Source organism: Neocloeon triangulifer, unplaced genomic scaffold (genome assembly GCF_031216515.1).
Source record: "Neocloeon triangulifer isolate White Clay Creek 2 clone unplaced genomic scaffold, ASM3121651v1 ptg000012l, whole genome shotgun sequence".
Classification (NCBI taxonomy): Eukaryota; Metazoa; Arthropoda; class Insecta; order Ephemeroptera; family Baetidae; genus Neocloeon; species Neocloeon triangulifer.
Genome location: NW_026775554.1, coordinates 13,185,524 through 13,203,972, shown reverse-complemented (window position 1 = coordinate 13,203,972; position 18,449 = coordinate 13,185,524). Strand labels below are relative to the sequence as shown.

The following is an 18,449-nucleotide window of genomic DNA, read 5'->3' as shown; positions in this document are numbered from 1 at the left end:
TCGTTTTCCGAACACCAGCGGTCAAAATAACAATTGCTTTTCATTGCAATTCCATAATGGGTCTTGTTCGTGAAAGCAAGTGCAATTCCAGCGCCGTCGCCGCCGTCGTTGAACGAGATATTATGATTATTGCGGCGGGCGCGTGTGCCGCACGAATTACTGTTATTGCTCACACAAGGGTCGTTGCATGCCAAGGTGAGTGACGAAATGTATTGCCAGCCAGCACCAATTACCATCTAGACCTCTTAATTATGGCCTCTCCTACTTTTACCTTACTTTCAAAAAGTTGGAAACGCGTAACTTTACTTCATGGTTAGTAATATTGAATTTTATGGATTTTCTCCCCTCTCTAAAAACCTCATAAAATCCACAGCATATCTTGTTCATAAAAACCTTGCTAAAATGGCCCAAATGGATCCGTAGACCTAAGGTAATATAATAAATATTTAACAGGGTTTTAGATTTTTTTTACAAATCAATTTTATAATAATTTTGGTCAGAATATCGACACCTGTGTTTTGAACGTATCTTTCTTGGCGATGGTCGAGAGAAGACCAAAATATTTTTTGTTTGGTTTTTCAGGTAAATATATTTTTTGTGGAAATGCATGTTTTCCTTGCCGCAGAGGGAAAAACAGTCTCACACGGTTTTCATAAATTTTATTTATTTATTTTAATAATTTATTGAATTAATAACTGGACCTAAAATAATTTCTAGGGACAAATCCTGTTTTGGTTTTGTACTGTATTGCAAATAGTAAATTTTACTTCAGACGAGGATATAAATTATTGTGTGGTGAATTACCACCACCTTGTTTACTGCGGAATAGGGCTTTGCTTGAACAATAGAAATGCTTTATAGCTTGAACACATATACGAGTGCGTCTCGCGACAGCCATATTTCGTCGTGATAAGAGCTCGGTGCACATCGGCACCGATATACCCATAGAGAGCAATCCGTTCGGAAGGAGGCTAAAAGCGATTGCGTGCACATTCCCCCGATGCACAACACAGAAATTTACGGTCGACGGGCAAAGAGAAAACCAGCTCGGATTATTTATCAGAGCGAGCGAGCGAGCGAAAGCAGCCGGCGGGAAACGGAGGAACAAAACAAAGCGATAAATAGACAGGTTAAACCATTTATCGCGAGAAAAGGCGCAGACTCTTTTGTAGCCGCGTGTGCAATGTGAGTGAATAAACGGATTTGTCTGCTGCAAAGCGGGTTGCGGTCCGTTTCAATGGCGGCGCAAATAGAAACAAAGAAACCACCGACGTGCTGCTTTATTTTCCGCCAAACCGCCTTTGCTTCCGTTTCAAATGCGGCATTTCACGAGAGCGCGGCCTGTTTTATGCGTTAGCAGTTCAAGTTTTGTGCGCCGAGGGAGCACTTTCCGACTCGACGCGCACCACAATACACACACTCGCGTATCCACGAGTTTTCGCATTTTGGCTCTTTTATGGCGTTTCACCGCTTTTGAATTTTGAATCGCACACACTTGAAACGAAATTTATGGAATTTAAAATCAACGCCGTCATGCCGATGGTTGAAACACTCTAAACGTACATCCAAAACCCACGATCATCATTTTTGTGGTTTATACCAAAGTGATTTTGGCAGCATAAAAATAAAATAATGGTTATTTTAAATTGCTGATAGAATATTCATTGTAATATGAGAATGAAATTTTGTAAAGTCGATCATTCAAATTAAGTAGGTTAAAATTTACAAAAAATATGAGCAATTTTTGGTAATTGTAATTATTTGAAAACAATTGGAACCTCCAACATTAGTGTAAAGAGGAATAACTAAAAAAGAATTATTGATTTTCACTGCGTTTTAGTGGCTACCACGGGCTACCAGAAAAAATGCAACATTTAAAAAAATTATTTTTTAAAAAAACTTCAAAACTCAATGTTTCTTAAAATTAATAATAGCTACAATTGGCTTCAACAAATATTGGCACAAAAAAAAAATTATAACTATATTATACCGTTAACAATAATTTAAATTTATTTTAATTATTTGTATCTTACAAGAGAAATTTTTTAATTTTAATAATTTATTTTAAATTTAGTAGCAAATTTTTATTTGTCTTTTTCTTCAACGTTTCACAATGGATATTAATAATACGAAGCGATTCTATACAAATTTGTAAATAGTTTTATTTAATATTTTATAAATTTAAATCTCCCAATATTGACCTTGTAATCTTTACCAGTTAAATGAAAGAAATTAAAGTTTGAGAGAATTGTGCTTGCTTCTGTCTTTTTATTTGGTAAATTGGCATTCAACTGAAGAAAGAAAGAGATAAGACGACTATTTGAAAATAAAGTGTAACCACTTTTATTTAATTTTGTCAATATTACAAATTGATTTTAAAATTTTTATATTAGTGAAGTTGTAGTTGTACTCAAATGAGTTTGAAATAAAAGCATAATATAGGAGGAGAAAAGAATACAGTTAAAGCCAGGGTTTAATTTTGCAAGAGAAATCCATCTTGAGTGTTATAACTTTCAAAAACTTCAGTAACTTCGAACAATGCAAGTTTAGGTCAACCCCTATTGCTATCGTTGAATCTCAGGGTTTTAACTCATTTTATTTCATTAATCATATCATAATATCATGATTGATAAACCAAAATAATAATATTTAAAAAAAAATGTATCATACTATGTTTGACAAGCGAGCACTTAAGCTTTTAATTTCTGTGTTTGTTTTTTTCAGTAAATGTTTGAATGCTCAATACCGATTAAACATCGAGAGTGTAGAGAGACAGTGTTTGCTCAACTAATTGAAAATCGGTCGGGTAAAATCCGTTGTGCGCTCGAATGGCGTTTGGCAGTTAACTTAGTGACCGAAATCGGCATCGCTCTCCGGTGCGCTCTCAATAACGTATTACACTGTCAGCGATATTATTTGCACTCTGCTTGGGCGAGCGCAAACGAGAGAACGTGTTGAGCCCCTGCTGCATATTAGACAAACACGAGGAGAGCAGCAACCCCTCTGCCAAGAGGGTTGAAGGCTGCACGAGCAGAAACATTAATTATCAAAAGCTGTTTGTATTGGCGAAATGTGGTTATGCGGTGAGCACACTGCTGATGGATACTAATGCATCTCTGGCGGTGCTGCTGCACCCAGCCAGCGACTCGCCGCCGTCTCAAATTCGAACACGTGTTTGCTCGGCGCCACATAACCTGGCGTGATACACGAGCTTTGAATTTCGCTGCACTGCGAATCTAATTTAGCACGAGCGGCAGTTGCAATTAAACGCGCCGTTGCCGACGAACCAAGTGCTGTCGACCACAGGTGGAGTGGAAGTGACTTGATTTGTGACGCACCAAATCGCGCGACTAATTTAGTTTTGCTACCACTTCTAAATTTCCTTTCTGTGTGATGGGAAATATGGTGCAGGATAAATAAACTCATTAGGGGGACAGTGTTCTAAAATATTAAGGATATTAAATAGAAAATATTTGAACTGAAGAATCTGCACCTATGCTAGATAAAAAATTGTAAAATTTAAAAAAAAAAATAGTTTTGACTTGAATTTTCCCAGGAGTTGAAATATTTGTCAAAAATTTTGAAATAAATATGAAGGTCACATAAAATTGGCCAATTCAATACGTTGCTCATTTCCATTGCGCCACTTCTTTCTCCGAATCAATTGCATTATCACAATTGCCATGTTCCGAGAAAATGAATCAAATTGCATTGCATTGAAGCTGGACATTTGTGGGCAATAAATCAAAATGCAGGAAATACTACGGACAGATGAACACAATTGTAATTCTGGACTTGAAATTTTAAATTTTGATTAATAAGCATTATTATTTTTTTTTTAATTATAGCTGGGAAACACCTTAAGACGAAAAATCGGCAAGTGTCGTCGACTTTTTTTATTTTTTTGTTCCTGTACCAGTCATGTCGGACCAAAAGAATGAAATTCAAATGTTATCAAACGTCATGCATCCTGCTGCGATCCACATAGGAAAATTTTGTTGTGCATCTACGTCATTTCCCATCACGAAGTCGCAATTAGTGCAGACCGTTATGCCAGGCATAACAAATTTGTGCCTTACATGCTAGATTTTTAGAATGACAGTGAAGAGTTTGATTAGAAATAAGAGATGCATTTTTATCTTTGCGTTGCTTGCCATCGCTGAAGTGTCTCCTGAGGATCAGGTAAAATTATCCGACAAAAGTTTGCTTTTCGCTGGGAAACAGGTTTTTGCTTGGCAGGAAACAACAATGGCCGATCACAAATCATAAAATTTATTGCTATATTTCACTGAATTTCTGATTAAAATCAAAGGTGGCAGAGGAGTGCGATGCAAAAAATGGACCATTGGCTAAATTGAGAGAAAATTCTGCAAAACTGAATAGTTTGGTGGAAAAGCACATTTGCAAAATGACTGAAGCTCAAGATACTAATGTAACTAACGCCAATACAAAAGACAAAGATACTGCAAAATCGGGTATTTAGACGCTTTTTAGAATTAATGCTTCTATTTTGTAAACACTTATTTGAAGGTTCTTGCAATTCTGACTTTGAGCAAGTACCAGAAAGAAGCAAGCGCATTGTTGTATGCAATGTGCATTCAGGGAAGTAATTTTCATAATTTTGTTTTTATTTATTTTTTTAATTGTGTCTTTTGTATAGCATCGACGGTGAATTCAAAATGGAGCATATTAGCGAAACGCTTTGCACGCATGTCCTTATCAGCGGGTTCTATGAGGTCAAAGTTGATACGCTGGAAATAACGGGAAAAAAATTGGAAAACTACAGTTAATTTTTTTTTTAAATAATTGGTGTTTTCTTAAATTAAATACTAATAGCTATCACTGACCTGATGACTTATTTGAAGTCAAAAAAATTGAAAGTTTGGCTGAGCATCGGGGCTGATGGAACTTTGGAGCCAAAAGATTACTCGACGTTGGCAACAACAGAGGAATCGCGAACAAAGTTTATTAAAAATGTCATGGGCATTCTAGTTGCTCTAGGAATGGACGGCTTCAGTCCTAGATGGAGATATCCAGTTTGCATCTACGTAATATGATAAAATTTATGAAACAGAAGAAAATTATCAAATTTTAAACCGTAGGAAGATTGTTACAAACCAAAGATGGTAGATTCTGAGAACTCTGTTCGCCTTATTGAGAGTTTGTCAGCACAACTGCGACCAAAGGGCCTTTCTCTTGTCATCTACACAACAAAATCGTTTATGTACAGCACAAGTATAAATTCAATTAATATTTTTAATTTATTCCGTAACACTCAAATATAACTTTTTAGTGTTTAAATTTAAAAGTCTGACGAAATTTGTTGATTACTGGTTAATCGTGTGCTACAATAATCGGGGCCATTGGGATCCAATTGCTGGCGAATCAAGTTCTATCAAATTTTTGGTAATGCTTAAAAGACCATTTTTAAAATTGAATAAAATTGTTTTGTGTACACCAGGATCAATGTCTTGGTTGGTACCGAGCAGCGATTCAAAGCGAGACTGCTATACTTGGCCTTGCTCCCCATTATCTTCCATTGAAACTGATGAACAGCAAGTCAAACAAACTTGGAGCGAATATTATGAAAGATACTAAGGGAAACGCTACCTTAAATTCATTTAGAAATGTAATAAGAAAAAAATAGCAAAGAAAACGTAGCCACATGAAAGAAACATTTTTTCAAGATCTGTAACGCTGTCACCACATTTGGCGGAAAGTTGGTATACAATGAGTCGTCTGGCAATAATGCATATTGGACTAAAGACTCTGACTGGGTGTCCATTGAAACAACTGCAACCGTCCGTCAGAAGGCAAATTAATAAAAAAATTATATTTCAATTATAATAACAAATTATTTGATTAGATGGAGTTTGTTACTAAATACAATCTTTCTGGCGTTTTCTTGGAGCATTTACGTGATGATGATTTTGACGGAACAATGTGCAAATGTGGGAAGTATCCTGTGTTGCGTACAATGAACGAGGAGATTCGCGGCAGCAGGCGATGTTTCGTTCCTCTTTGCCCAACGGCAAAACCAACTGAGTGAATCATTTGATAAAAAAGTCGAATAAATTGTATCACGTGTTAGTTCATTTTTAATTGAGCATTTTTTAATTAACTTTATGAACCTCAGTTTGAAGGCAAAATACATTAATTCTCTAGTTGCGCCCTTCATTGTTTTTTAATGTAGTAAGCATATTAATGACAAAAAGCTATAAAGCAATAAAATCAAAACTCGTGGACGTTGGAGGCCAAAATAGTCGGTTTCCGGCCTCTCTGGTTTCCATTTCCACCGTCACTGAAAACAGTAGAGAAGAATATGCACACAATTTCTAATTCAGCTTATACAAGCTGAAATAGTGATGGATTCATCAACGCTAATTATTCTCATTAATGTTTTTCTCATTGCTTCATGCGAGGAAGTAATTATTTTTTCGTCTTTCTTTATTGAATAATTAATATTTTCGACTTGCAGGACTGTGTGGTCAGTAAAAGTAAACGGAGACTAAAACAAAATGTGGAAAGTTTAGTGAAGCTGGTGGATAAATATTTGTGTGGCGATGGTGAAACAAAAACGGCGAGTTCAAAAACAACAGAGGGCACCGCAAATAAAGTGACCACCCAAACTACCATTGCTGATATTGGTACATATTAATATCCGCCGCGTTGTTTTGTTTTATATTTACATGAATACTGTGTGATCAAAAGGAGATTGCAATGGAAAATTTGTTCCTCGTCCTAATAGCAGAGCAAGGGTCAACTGCTGGATTCACCGAAAACAGTATTTATTTAATATAAATGAAATTGATAATATGAATACTTGTTTTTTCATCTACACAGTTTCAATGAAAACTTCAATTACAAACAAATTGACGTTGATCTGTGCACTCATGCAACATTTCTGAATTTCTTCAAACCAGACGCTGAGAAATTCACTCTTAAGAGCATTGAGCCTTATTTTTCAAGTATGTAGTTTTATAAAAAAAAAATTAATAAAAAGCTAACTTTATTATCCAGATTTTGAGCCCTTGGTAAAAATGTTCCTCGAAAAGAACAAATTTGTTATTTTGAGTGTCGGTGGGATTGATGATGAATTTTCGGCTCGGCAGTACAGTGATATGGTCAGAAAAGAAGACAAGAGGAAGCTTTTTGTGACTTCTGTCTTGGAAATAATTGATAAATACAATATGACTGGATTCCTACTAAATTGGCAATACCCAACCTATTGGGAGGTGCAGAATTTTTAATTTTTACAGAATTTGCTCAAAAATATTTTTTAGAACTCTGTAAGCGCAAAAGGGAAACTGGAAGATTATCTCAATTTTCCGCAACTGGCTGAAGCACTCTCAGAATCTTTAAGAGAGAAAAATCGAACTTTACATTGCTTCGGCACAAATTCAATGGCGTTTTTACTATGTACTGTGATTTTAAAACATCTATATGGGGTCAAAAACATTCATGATAATTTTTTAGTTTTCAATTTTAAAAAACTGGAAGGATTAATTGATACATGGATGCTTCCTGCTTTCCATTTTGAAGGTGGATGGTCATATGCAACAGCAATATCATCATATGTCAGAAGAGCGGTGTGTTTGTAAATTTAATTAACAGTTTCGCAATTTTTTTTTATTTTTTATTATTTTAGGAGGCGATGATAAGCGGCTATTCAAAAATGATCAATCCTGAAAAAATTGAGCTTGGAATACCGACCATTTTTTTGCCACTAGTTGCTGAACAAAATTCTAATAAAAAACTAGGGAGTCCTTTCCGTGCATCTGCTAAAGCTAACGAAAGATTGTCAAGATTCAGATGGGTAATATTGAGCATATGCATTTTACCAGGACTTAATGAAGCATTGCATAGTTATGCGAGGAAGCGGCTAAAGGAGGAATGCAGATTGTGCACAATGAAACTGACAAAATAAATTCTTATGCTTATGTTAACAATGATTGGGTATCCTTTGAATCAACAATGACTGCGGCTAATAAGGTAATTTGCCATGAGTTTGATATGTTTAATAATTTACAAAGAGTCCAACTTATTTCAAAGGCGACGCTGGTTGAACTCAAAAACTTAGCCGGAGTTTATGTGCCTTACATAACTGCGGACGATTTTGATGGAATGGCTTGCAACTGTGGAAAATATCCTATTCTCAGGGCAATTAATAATGTGGTGAGGGGAGCAAAATTATGTGAAACAAAAGTATGTCCTTGAATTTAATTGAAGAAAAAAAATCGAAAAAAGCCTATTAAATTAACATTAAAAATGTTTCACAAGGAAATTTTTCTTTAATACTTATAATAACTGTCTCAAATGAAGAGACTGATTTTTTTAACTTTATGTTAAAAAAAATTATAAAAATATTACAATAAAAGAATTAATAATCAAAATGGAATATTGCATACCCAATCATTTTTAAAAAGCTTCTAAAAAGCACGTCGGCAGGGGAAGAGCACTTTCGCGTTTTTAATGAGCACGTCTCATTTTGAGTGCTTTGTTTGGAATGTTGAAAATCGCAGGAAGTGATTCACGCTTAGTGCAAAACAAACAAGGCAAACGCTCTGACGGTAGCCATGAAACAGTTTCCATTGGCGCAGATATGAAATTCATCCTAGCACTGACGTTTTTTTCTTTGGTCTTGGTGAAATATTGCTTGTATATATATCTTCAGCACTATAATATTCATTTGTATGATCAATAAGGCGTCCGATAATAACTGTACAAAGATGCAAAAGCGATTGACTAGGCAAATGACCAAGTTAAATGATCTCATGTCAAATTTCACATGCAGAGCAAGCGGTAAAGTTGATCTAAAAGGTTCGAGATATATTTTTTGCATCCATACGATTAATATCATCTCTGGTGTTAGACTTAAATTTGAGTACAGAAATGCTAAGCTCCAAACTCTCTTCGATTGGAACAACTATTGGAATGGTAAATGAGAATGTAAGCGCCACTACTTCTTCTCCCCAATTAAGATACTGCAAACCTGGGGAGACGAGACCTTTCATACCTTTGCCCGATGCAGAAAATGTGATCTTGTGCGTTGTGAAACCAGAAAGGTATAATTATAAAAAAAAAAAAAATGGCAAGATATATAAACGAAGAGAATTTGCAGTTTTGTCAAAGACGGCTTCACTTTTGACGATTTGGACGAGCGGCTTTGCACGCATGTGGTGCTCGCCTACGCAGTGAAAATTTTGGAAAATAAGGACTACGAGATGCGTCTGCTGGGCGACATAGCGCGTATGCAAATGAGAAGACCCCTTGTTTTTGCCAGTCACTCACTCACTTTATTTTCATGCCCGAAAAGCGATCGAGAAAATAATCAAATACTGCAAGGTATTCGATATGAAGGTTCTGATCGAAATTGGCTCCTGGGACGGCCAATCTTTCGCCCCTAAGCAATTCAGCCGCATGGCCAAGAACAAGACGGCCAGAGAGCTTTTTGTCAATAACACCTTGGGTCTGATGCAGAGATACGAGATTGACGGCATCTTCCTCAGATGGCTCTATCCCGTCTGCTGGTTTGTGAGTAATTTTCAATTTCACCAATAACATTAAAAGTCACTCAAGGCAAAATAATTTAGACCGTCAATAATTTTCGTTCCGTCAATTTTTTAATAAATATATGAATTATTCCAGTCTTCTTCAAAAGAAAATACTTCACGTTCCATAAAAACTTTTAAAATTTGAAACTACTACAATAAGTGAAATTACCCAAGGGAATAATCAACTTTGAAAGGAAACAATTTGATGAGGTTTTTAAGTTCAGTTATTTATCCCTCTTTAAAAAAGAATTTTTAGAATTCACTATTTATTGACACAAATTGCTTCCTATTAAAACTAAGATTTTTTGTCTATTAAATTTTCAATCGAAAAAAAATTAAATTTTTTTTACCAATAGCCAAATAACTCTGACCGTATTTTTCAGACCAATATTACTTAAACTGTAATAATTTGTTATCGCATATTTGATAATACTTGATTCAAAAAAATATGAATTTCCTTCGTCAATATGGGCAAGCAGCTTTTAATATAACCGGTATAGGACCTCTGAAGGTCTTTAATAGTGGTCATTTACGGCTCACTTGAAATTTCTCAAACGCATATTGGGCTGTCCGTGCGGTGAATCAAACGTTCCAAAGGGGGAAGTGGAGCGTTTTCACATTTACGGCTAAAACTGTCAATACCAGGTGGTGTGCACCAACGGACCTGGCGTCGACAAACCCAACTTTTCCCTGCTTTTGAAGTACATGAACAAAATAATCAGGTCAGAGAGCAAATTGGTAATCGTGGACGCACCGTCCAACACTTTCGTCATCAACACAGGTAATTTGCTCGCGGCTATCCGCTCGACTGGAACAAATAAATCGCCCTTTCGCAGTCTTTGAGTTCAACGAGGTGATGGGCAACGTCGACTACCTGGCAGTTTACACGTGCGAGTACAGCGGCGACTGGAGCACTGGCACCGCTCTAACTGCCCCTTACAAAAGCTTCGTGAGAAAAGAAAATTAGAATATAATTTTAAACTTTTATAATCAGCAGTTTCAATTTTTGAATCTCAATGATTATTTTAGATGCGCACACTTCAGTTCTATTCAAAAATTGTTTCTCCCAACAAGTTACTGGCAACAATCTCTTCCGAAATCGTCCCAGTAAAACTTGCAAAAATCGGTAACACCCGCATCGGCTCGTACATCTTGGGGAGAAGCAACTACAGCATGGACTCTTATGTCAAGGCAATAAATTTAAAAAAATATATCATACATAGTTGTTAGAGCAAAATATTTTTAAATTATATTTACAAATATTTTATTTTGTTTGTTAAAAAAAGTAGACAAAAACCCAATTTTTTATAATATAAAAAAAATGAAAAAAAAATTACAAATTCTAGAACACATTTATGTTAATAAATAGGTTCACTTTTGCTGGCTGCTTGTTGTTAATTTATTATTTTATATTTCTAGAAATTTTAACTTTTTTATATTTAATTTTTCCCCTTTTCATCATCATTAATATTGGTTGAATTATCCCATTACCTGTTTCACTGCATGAGGTGAATAGGCTATCATTTTTTTATATAAATAACATGACTTCTAATTCAAAATTTAAAGGTTTTTGTGTGTCTTTAACTGTAAAATCAAAATCATACATTATCTCAATTTCTCTATTAAAACCTTAACTGTTTGATTTGAAAAATATATCAAAATAGGTGTGTTACAACGTCCGCAACAATGGCGCAACGGCCGTCAAGGGCAGTGATGACGACTATTACGCGTACGCTTACAAAGACCAAACGTGGGCTTCCTATGACAGCGTCGATTTGATCAGACAAAAGGTTGAACGTGGCATTAATTCACATTGGTGTATTCTGAGCGGTTATCTCAAATTCAGATGAGCTTCTTGAGCACATTGGATCACTTTGGCGGTGTGGTTTTCCGATATTTGAGCGACGACGACTTCAATGGAACAGTTTGCATGAGCGGAAGGTATCCGATGCTTCGGACTATCAATGAGGAGATCAGAGGAAACAAAACTCTTGTCAATTCATACCCTTGAATTTCGAATTTTTTGTATCCAAACAGATTTCATTAAAAAAAAAATTATAAAATCAGCACCGAAAAATGGAAATAAATTTAAATTTAAAAATAATGGACAAAAATTTATTACAAAGTTTATATAATTATGAATTATGTTATAAAAATGGATGCATGGAGGCTAAAGTTTTTAACTTACAATTAGACTTATTTTATTGTTTATTGTTAGAATTAAAACGCATACTTTTTTCGCTGCTAGGGTAGATACAAAAATTATATTTTAAATTATTGATCAAATGAATTAAATAAATCTAAATTCACGTTATCAAGGATTATATATTAAAAAAAAATATTGATCTAACTTATTAAAAATCTTAAAACTAAGCAAAATTTATGCAATCATGCATATAAATATCAGGATGACAGAAAAATGTGACATGAATTTGAGTGTGAATTAAACAGTGTGCAAGTTCAGCAGATTGCCAAAAGCTCTCATATATGGCACTTGCCTGCGCTTGAGCTGATTGTTATAGCACATCATGTGGTTCGTACAGCCTGGCTGTCTAGCAAATAATCTGAAGGAAGTGCAAATTCGCTTTCTGCTCTCGCAATTAGAGGATTAACCCTCATTTTAGGCTGGCAGACAGGTAGGACTTAAGAGGCTTACTGCGCGTTGCTGTTTCTGACTGATTTGGACTTTCCCTCGCCACAAACGCGGCTAGGTAAGAAAATCTTGTTGGAAGCTAAAAATAAATCCGCAAAATCGAGTGAGGCACTTTGGCCTAAGGTCTGAAAGTTGGTCCGTATGAAGCCCTCGCACTCAGTTCCATTTTTGCCCAGTTGTCTGGCAACAATTTAAATTGCCCCTCGGCCCTGCTGCAGAATAAACCACATTAAACGACGTGCATTTCGCGAGGGTTTGGCAGGAATGCTTTAAAGCGCTCAGCCGACAAAAGAGGGCCGGCCAGAAACTATGCGGAGAATTACAATTTAACACCGCGCGCCCCACCGACTGAAGTGAGCCAGCGGCAAGAGATGAAATAATAATAACAAAGCCCGGCCGGTCGGATGGCCAGAAAGGGTGCACGCGCACATATACACATACGCAGATGAAATATGTTCCATCATCTCTCCAGAGATTTGGATTAATTTGATCGTTATGCGCCCGCATTAAATGAATAAGGGGGCGAATTTTTATTCAGCACGCACGTTCTCTCTGGCCGGCCGTAAAAGAGGCGGCGGCGCCATTATTTATGGAAATATTTTAAGCCCTCGCCCAGTGGGGCTGCGCGACCCGGCAAATAAAAATTGCATTAAAAAAGTAATTAGTTTCAACATCCTAATGGCCGTCGGCGTGCTTTATTGCCTGCAACATTTTTCACATTCGTGCCGAGTTGGCACAAAATCGTTTGCTTGATCCGAAAAGCGGTTTAACAATTGCCATTTTTATCAGAGTTTATGTTTATTAGAGCGGTGAAATTTGGGCCCACGCTTGTGGCGAAATTTTGCACTCCCTGACTGAAATTTAGTAACGCAAATAAATTGAGCTGCCCGCGTGCACTTTAAAAGCACTTGTCCGAGGGGAATTTTTTAATGCCAGCATTGACGTCGATTTTCCGGCCATTGATTATTAATGAACGTCGGGGATTCGGAAATTACGATGTGGAAATTGTCCTCGCTGTGCATGCTCCCAACAGACCGTCTGACTATTTTTATTTGCAATCAGCTTGTTAATGTCAACAGAAAACAATCATGCCCTCAATAGATTAAAATAAAAAAAATGCATTATCCTAATTTTTCCTTTCTTTCTCTAACATTCAATTAAAAACAAAAAATAATAATAATAGAAAGAATGATGGTCTTAAAATATTTAAAAGGTTTCACATTTTTTACTGCAGTTCCTGGAATTTTAATTTTTGATGCGTTTTCTACAAAACTTAGTAATAAATTTTAGGCTTAATTTGTGTCTTCTTTGTTAAACAATAACATTTGTTACCAGATTTGAGTTTTTCAATTTAATTTAAAACCAAAACCAGAAATTAACCTGTTTCAAATAAGATATTTTTAAAGTGGTTATGAAGAATCTCTCTGCAGATTGGCAATTATTGTTAATTTCTTAAAATTTCAAGTCACCAAAAAAGGACCAATAATTTGTCATGGGAAAAATATCAGTTTAGCAATTTCTTGCTGAATTATAAATTATAACTGGGGTGATTCTAAAGTTATTCTCATTAGTTGAAGGAGTTGGAATGACGCAAACCAAGTTTAGCGTGACACTGCTTGAAGACGACCTTAAGCAAATTTGAATAATTCGTACACGCACCCAAGTTTTCCGAGCGGGCGAAATTCCTCAGGCCGAAAGTGCAGAAGTTGACGGAAGCACTGCAAGAGGAATAAATAGGCAATTTCGCATCTCAAGTGCCTTCATAAATAGTGAAAGTTCAAACAACTGACGCGTCGCGCGACGTGCTTAATTAGAAAGTTGGGCGGCGGACAGAGCCTGGGCCGTGGTTGATATTTTCGGCGGATGACAACGAGATGAGATGGCATCCCAGCCATGAATTGACAACGGGCTGCAGGAATTGATCAAATGGAGAGCAATAATTGAGCTCGGAGGCAAAAAGGAAGGGCGCGCAGTCGACGAGATCAAAAACCCCTTCGCTCCTTTCACGACTCACTTGGTTAATTTCGACCGGAATTGAATAATGACGCAGTGCTGTCACTACACTCCCGAGCAGTAATTACTCCATTACTCTTCCAGCCTTGATTTATTCAGCTTTTAAGGCGACTTCCCGACAAGAAATTTCTCTCCGACCTCACTCTCGGGACTAAGCAGTGGTTGTCCGTACGTGCATTAGTCAAATAAATTGTCAACCGATTCGCACGCGTGGCAGGATTTGCTGAACAACTGGAATTGCAACTTTGAATAAATTACCCACACTCGCTCACCACAGCTCTGCTACTTACCGCAGACTCTGGATCGATTTAGAAAAAAAAAATATAAATTTGTGTAGTTTTACCGTATGGTTTGAAACTAGTTGTTTCTATAAATAATTGCGATAATCAGTGTATTTTAAATTAAAATTTAAAAATAATCTATTTTCTTAAGTAAATTACTATTTTTTCTCATTAAAAAAATCCGACTGTGACATCCGTTTTATTATGAGATTCACATGATTAAATCCAATTTGGTGTATTTCATTTATTCTTCTATTCAGGAGGAGGTTTTCTTATTTTTTGGTAGGGGTTAAATCTGACTTTCCTTCTGCAAAAAATCAAAGAGTAATTAAATTTGTATTTTACTTTACAATTTCCAAACAATTAAAAACTTTTCAATTTTCCGTTGCCGCAACAAATAAACTTTGAATAAATAAAATAAAAAATAAATAATAAAACTTTTACAGCTTGTGATTGAAATAATTTGTCCCTAATTTAGAAAAATTACCAGAGAGCGCAGAAATGAATAGACGTAATTGTGAAAGGTTGTCGCCATTCAAACGATACAACAAGAGCAATCAGTTTGCGGAAAACGAGCCATTGTTGTTTTCATTAGCCAAGTTTTGCATCATTCGTTAGTCGCGAGCCAATAAAGAAAGGGTTGAAATGGGCAAGGCGCCTTGGTTGCCGCTGGCTTACTAATGGCGCCCTCTCGCCCGTGGCATTCTCGTCGTCGGAGAGAAGTAGTAATTCAGAACAAACATAGCAGCAACCCACCGACAACTAGCGAGGCCTTTGTTTTTCTCAAGGTGGCAAACGAAATTACTGAAATGGCCGAGAGTGTTGCTGCTGCTGGTGCGGCACTTTCGAGTTTGTGTGCTTATTGCCTGCACGATGAAAAAAGTTGAGATAACACCCCTAACTGCTGCAAAGATTATATCGCGCGCGCCAGCCACCTTTTTTTTGCGCTTTAAACTCGCACGCCGCTGCGAAATTGAGAGAGGGTGAATTAACAGCTCGGAAACTTTTTGCTCAGGACAAACCTGCCTCGTGGGGGTTTCTCCTAACCGGCGCACACACACTTACTCAATAACTTTTGTTGCAGTTTTTCCTCTCATTAATTTCGGGACACGGTGGTCTTTTCAGATAAGAACAAAAAAGCTAAAAAATTGTGCCTACTAACCAATTTTACGTGGCGAGCATTTGTTTATTTTTAATTGGATTTTTACACAAAATTTATTACTATTTATTTAACTGCAACGATTTTTTTTATTTTACTAAGCAACATCATTTCAAAAAATTATAGATATGAAACTATAGAATTAAAAAGGAAAGATAAAAAAAAAAAATTTAATAAAGTAGAAAAGTATTTTTCACACTTGTTTACTGACTTCCAATAAAGAACAATTGATATATTTTATTGATTGATTTTATATATGATAGGGTTGGTTAGTTGCGATGTCCACAATAAATCCTCAGTGACACGAGGTCATATTTTCACTAAGGGTGGTGCGCCTTACGCTCTCGTGTGCACGTCACGAGCAATGATAAAACGAGAAATGGAGCGGGTGATCCGAGCAGGGCCTCTGCATGCAAAAGCAGAACGCGTGTCACTTGGCGAGCAACCTTGCCATCAATCAAGCGGCATCTGAAGAAACAGTGATGAATGGTTCGCGCCCCGGTGAAATATCACTCGAGCGAACGCAGCCTGGAACATGCACTGCGCCGCCGAACACACAACACAAAACAAATTCTGCAGCCGTGAGCCAAAAGCCGCCACTCGTTCCTCACAAATTTCAGACCTTTGTGTTGCCGTTGCCGCCGACCGAGGAATTGTTGATGCCGACGAGGAACATGAAGTATGAGAAGGATATCTCTAGCAGCTGCAAAACACAAAGCAACAGAGAGAGATTTTAGGTGTTTTGCTAATTTTTACAAGTTCAGTATTATTATCTTTTAACCAAAACATATATATCATATTGAAATAGATATAAATTAAATTAAAAACAAATCAGATCAAACCAAGTTAATATTTTGCGTATAAATATTAATTGTTTAAATTTATTGTTAAAATTATTTATCTTGCAGAAATAATAATTATAAGAAAGGATAAAATTTCTTTGATTTCATTACTTTTATATTAAAAAAGAATTACATCAAATACTCATAGAATTGAAATGAAGTAAAATGAAATATAGCCGTGTTTATTTTGTATGTTTTAAAACAAATAATACGTTTAAATTATTGTAGAAGTTAATTTTATCAGATTCTATTATCTAAAAATTTGATTTAATTTTTTAACAGGCTATAATAAATTTCCTTCTAGACACTTACTGAAGCCAAATATGGCAAACACAGCAGATAAACTGGTCCAACTCGTAGGTGAGATGGAAATCCACACCTGCTGGTCATAATTTTAACAAAAAATTGATTGTCTCTGTTCCAAGTCCATGTTATGTGAAAAGCCAGAGTGCATTGAGCCGCAAGCATTACAATAGAATGGAGCAGTATCGCCGATGCAAAAAACTTGTTGATGCCTTCGATGAAACTGAAAAAAAAAAATATTAAATAATTCAAACATTTCAATGATTTGTTTGAGTACTCGATGATCCGCAAGTGGGTTTGGTGAGCGTATTGCAAAATACGGTTGACTGTTTCGTTGTAGTCCTCATCGTCGTAATATTGGATGCATTGAGGGTAGTGCAGATTTTTAAGAACCTGGTGCAGATGATTCAGTAGGTGGATAGCGAGACTTGCCAAAGCCATGTAGAACAGCACGAAACCCATAGAGATAAACGTGGATGGCAAAATGCTGATGGTTATTAAAAAGCTCATTGCTAATTTGGGTAAGGTTTGAACGCTGGAACTCAAGCCGTCTCTAAGCTGCCGTCGAAAAAAATCTTGAAATTAGAAAAAATTTACAGAAGTGTGTACTGCGCGTATGAGAATATGAAAAATTTAGTTAATAATCCTCGAGAAACTCTGCATGATGCTCGCAAAGCATGAAATTCTTTGATCATTGTTGGTGGAACCTATAACGAATAATGAAAAAGTAGGAAAATTGCTTTCACCCTTAAGATGAGATTAATCTTACTGTGATAGGTCCAAAAGTAGCTTCAAGAAGATCTGATATCTGTTTCCTTCGCTTCTGAAATATCAACAGTTTCTGCAAAACTGATAATTGTTGAATGAAAACGATAGTTATTTTCGTCAGTTCGAGAACGTTATGTTCAACGAAAATGGCATTGATGGCGCAATTTGAAAGCATTGCCACCAATATAAGACTGCAAATTTTTTTAAAAGCGTTCTGGAACCACCCTTGGATTTTCGAAATGGGTCTGTCATTGCTCCACAAATCCACTATTCTGAGCACACGCTTGGACATTTCCAACAGTTTATTGTTGGACAAATCAACTTCCATTTGCTCGTCTTCAAGCATCGTAATGATGTGGGAAAGCTGACAAAAATGATAATTGTTTAAAACGACGAGGGTCAACGTTTTTTAATTACAAATAATAAAGGAGCAGCAAACGTTTTTCTTACCTCTTGCCTGCTGAAAAACTGGTTTCAATATGGTCGCAATAGCGTTCTGATAATTGCATCTGAAAATATACACCTGCTCTACCTAATTAAAAGCTACGTGCGTCAAAACAGAAAACGGTAAATAATTTGTTAAACGTTCGGAAATGTAAATATCAGATGCCAAATCAATAAAATTAATTAACACCGTACCGGATGCCGGAAAATTTGTTAAAATTCTTATTTATAAAAATAAATTCAAAATATTTGAATAAAATACAATAAATAATTGAAACAGAGATTGTAATAGCCGTAATTTTAATTGAAATTAAGTTCTTTAATGCATTTTGCTCAAATTGAACGCAATTTGGAATCCAAATTTTTGTTTCTTGTATGAGCGCAAAAATACAAATTTCTTGCTAGAATCATATTTATAATAAAATTTAATGC

The 18,449-nt window shown here is 36.0% G+C and overlaps 3 protein-coding genes across 3 annotated transcripts; all 3 read left to right on the top strand.

Moving 5' to 3' along the window:
* Positions 1-4,031: 4,031 nt before the first annotated feature.
* Positions 4,032-6,059, top strand: LOC132197630 (probable chitinase 10). Its single transcript, XM_059621027.1, has 10 exons — positions 4,032-4,182; positions 4,313-4,475; positions 4,531-4,606; positions 4,661-4,785; positions 4,837-5,048; positions 5,103-5,235; positions 5,294-5,406; positions 5,462-5,629; positions 5,688-5,813; positions 5,867-6,059. Exons 1-10 carry the CDS (start codon positions 4,096-4,098, stop codon positions 6,047-6,049), a joined length of 1,386 nt encoding a protein of 461 aa, XP_059477010.1. The 5' UTR covers positions 4,032-4,095; the 3' UTR covers positions 6,050-6,059.
* Positions 6,060-7,100: 1,041 nt separating this feature from the next.
* LOC132197921 (probable chitinase 10) lies at positions 7,101-8,265 on the top strand. The gene is made up of 6 exons (XM_059621530.1): positions 7,101-7,235; positions 7,284-7,419; positions 7,477-7,589; positions 7,649-7,816; positions 7,867-7,992; positions 8,053-8,265. The coding sequence occupies exons 1-6, from the start codon at positions 7,122-7,124 to the stop codon at positions 8,215-8,217; spliced, it is 822 nt and encodes a 273-aa protein (XP_059477513.1). The 5' UTR covers positions 7,101-7,121; the 3' UTR covers positions 8,218-8,265.
* A 301-nt stretch (positions 8,266-8,566) lies between these two features.
* Positions 8,567-11,611, top strand: LOC132197784 (probable chitinase 10). Its single transcript, XM_059621325.1, has 10 exons — positions 8,567-8,644; positions 8,706-8,820; positions 8,873-9,065; positions 9,122-9,249; positions 9,317-9,534; positions 10,200-10,335; positions 10,391-10,503; positions 10,584-10,745; positions 11,219-11,344; positions 11,401-11,611. The coding sequence occupies exons 1-10, from the start codon at positions 8,603-8,605 to the stop codon at positions 11,563-11,565; spliced, it is 1,398 nt and encodes a 465-aa protein (XP_059477308.1). The 5' UTR covers positions 8,567-8,602; the 3' UTR covers positions 11,566-11,611.
* Positions 11,612-18,449: the final 6,838 nt, after the last annotated feature.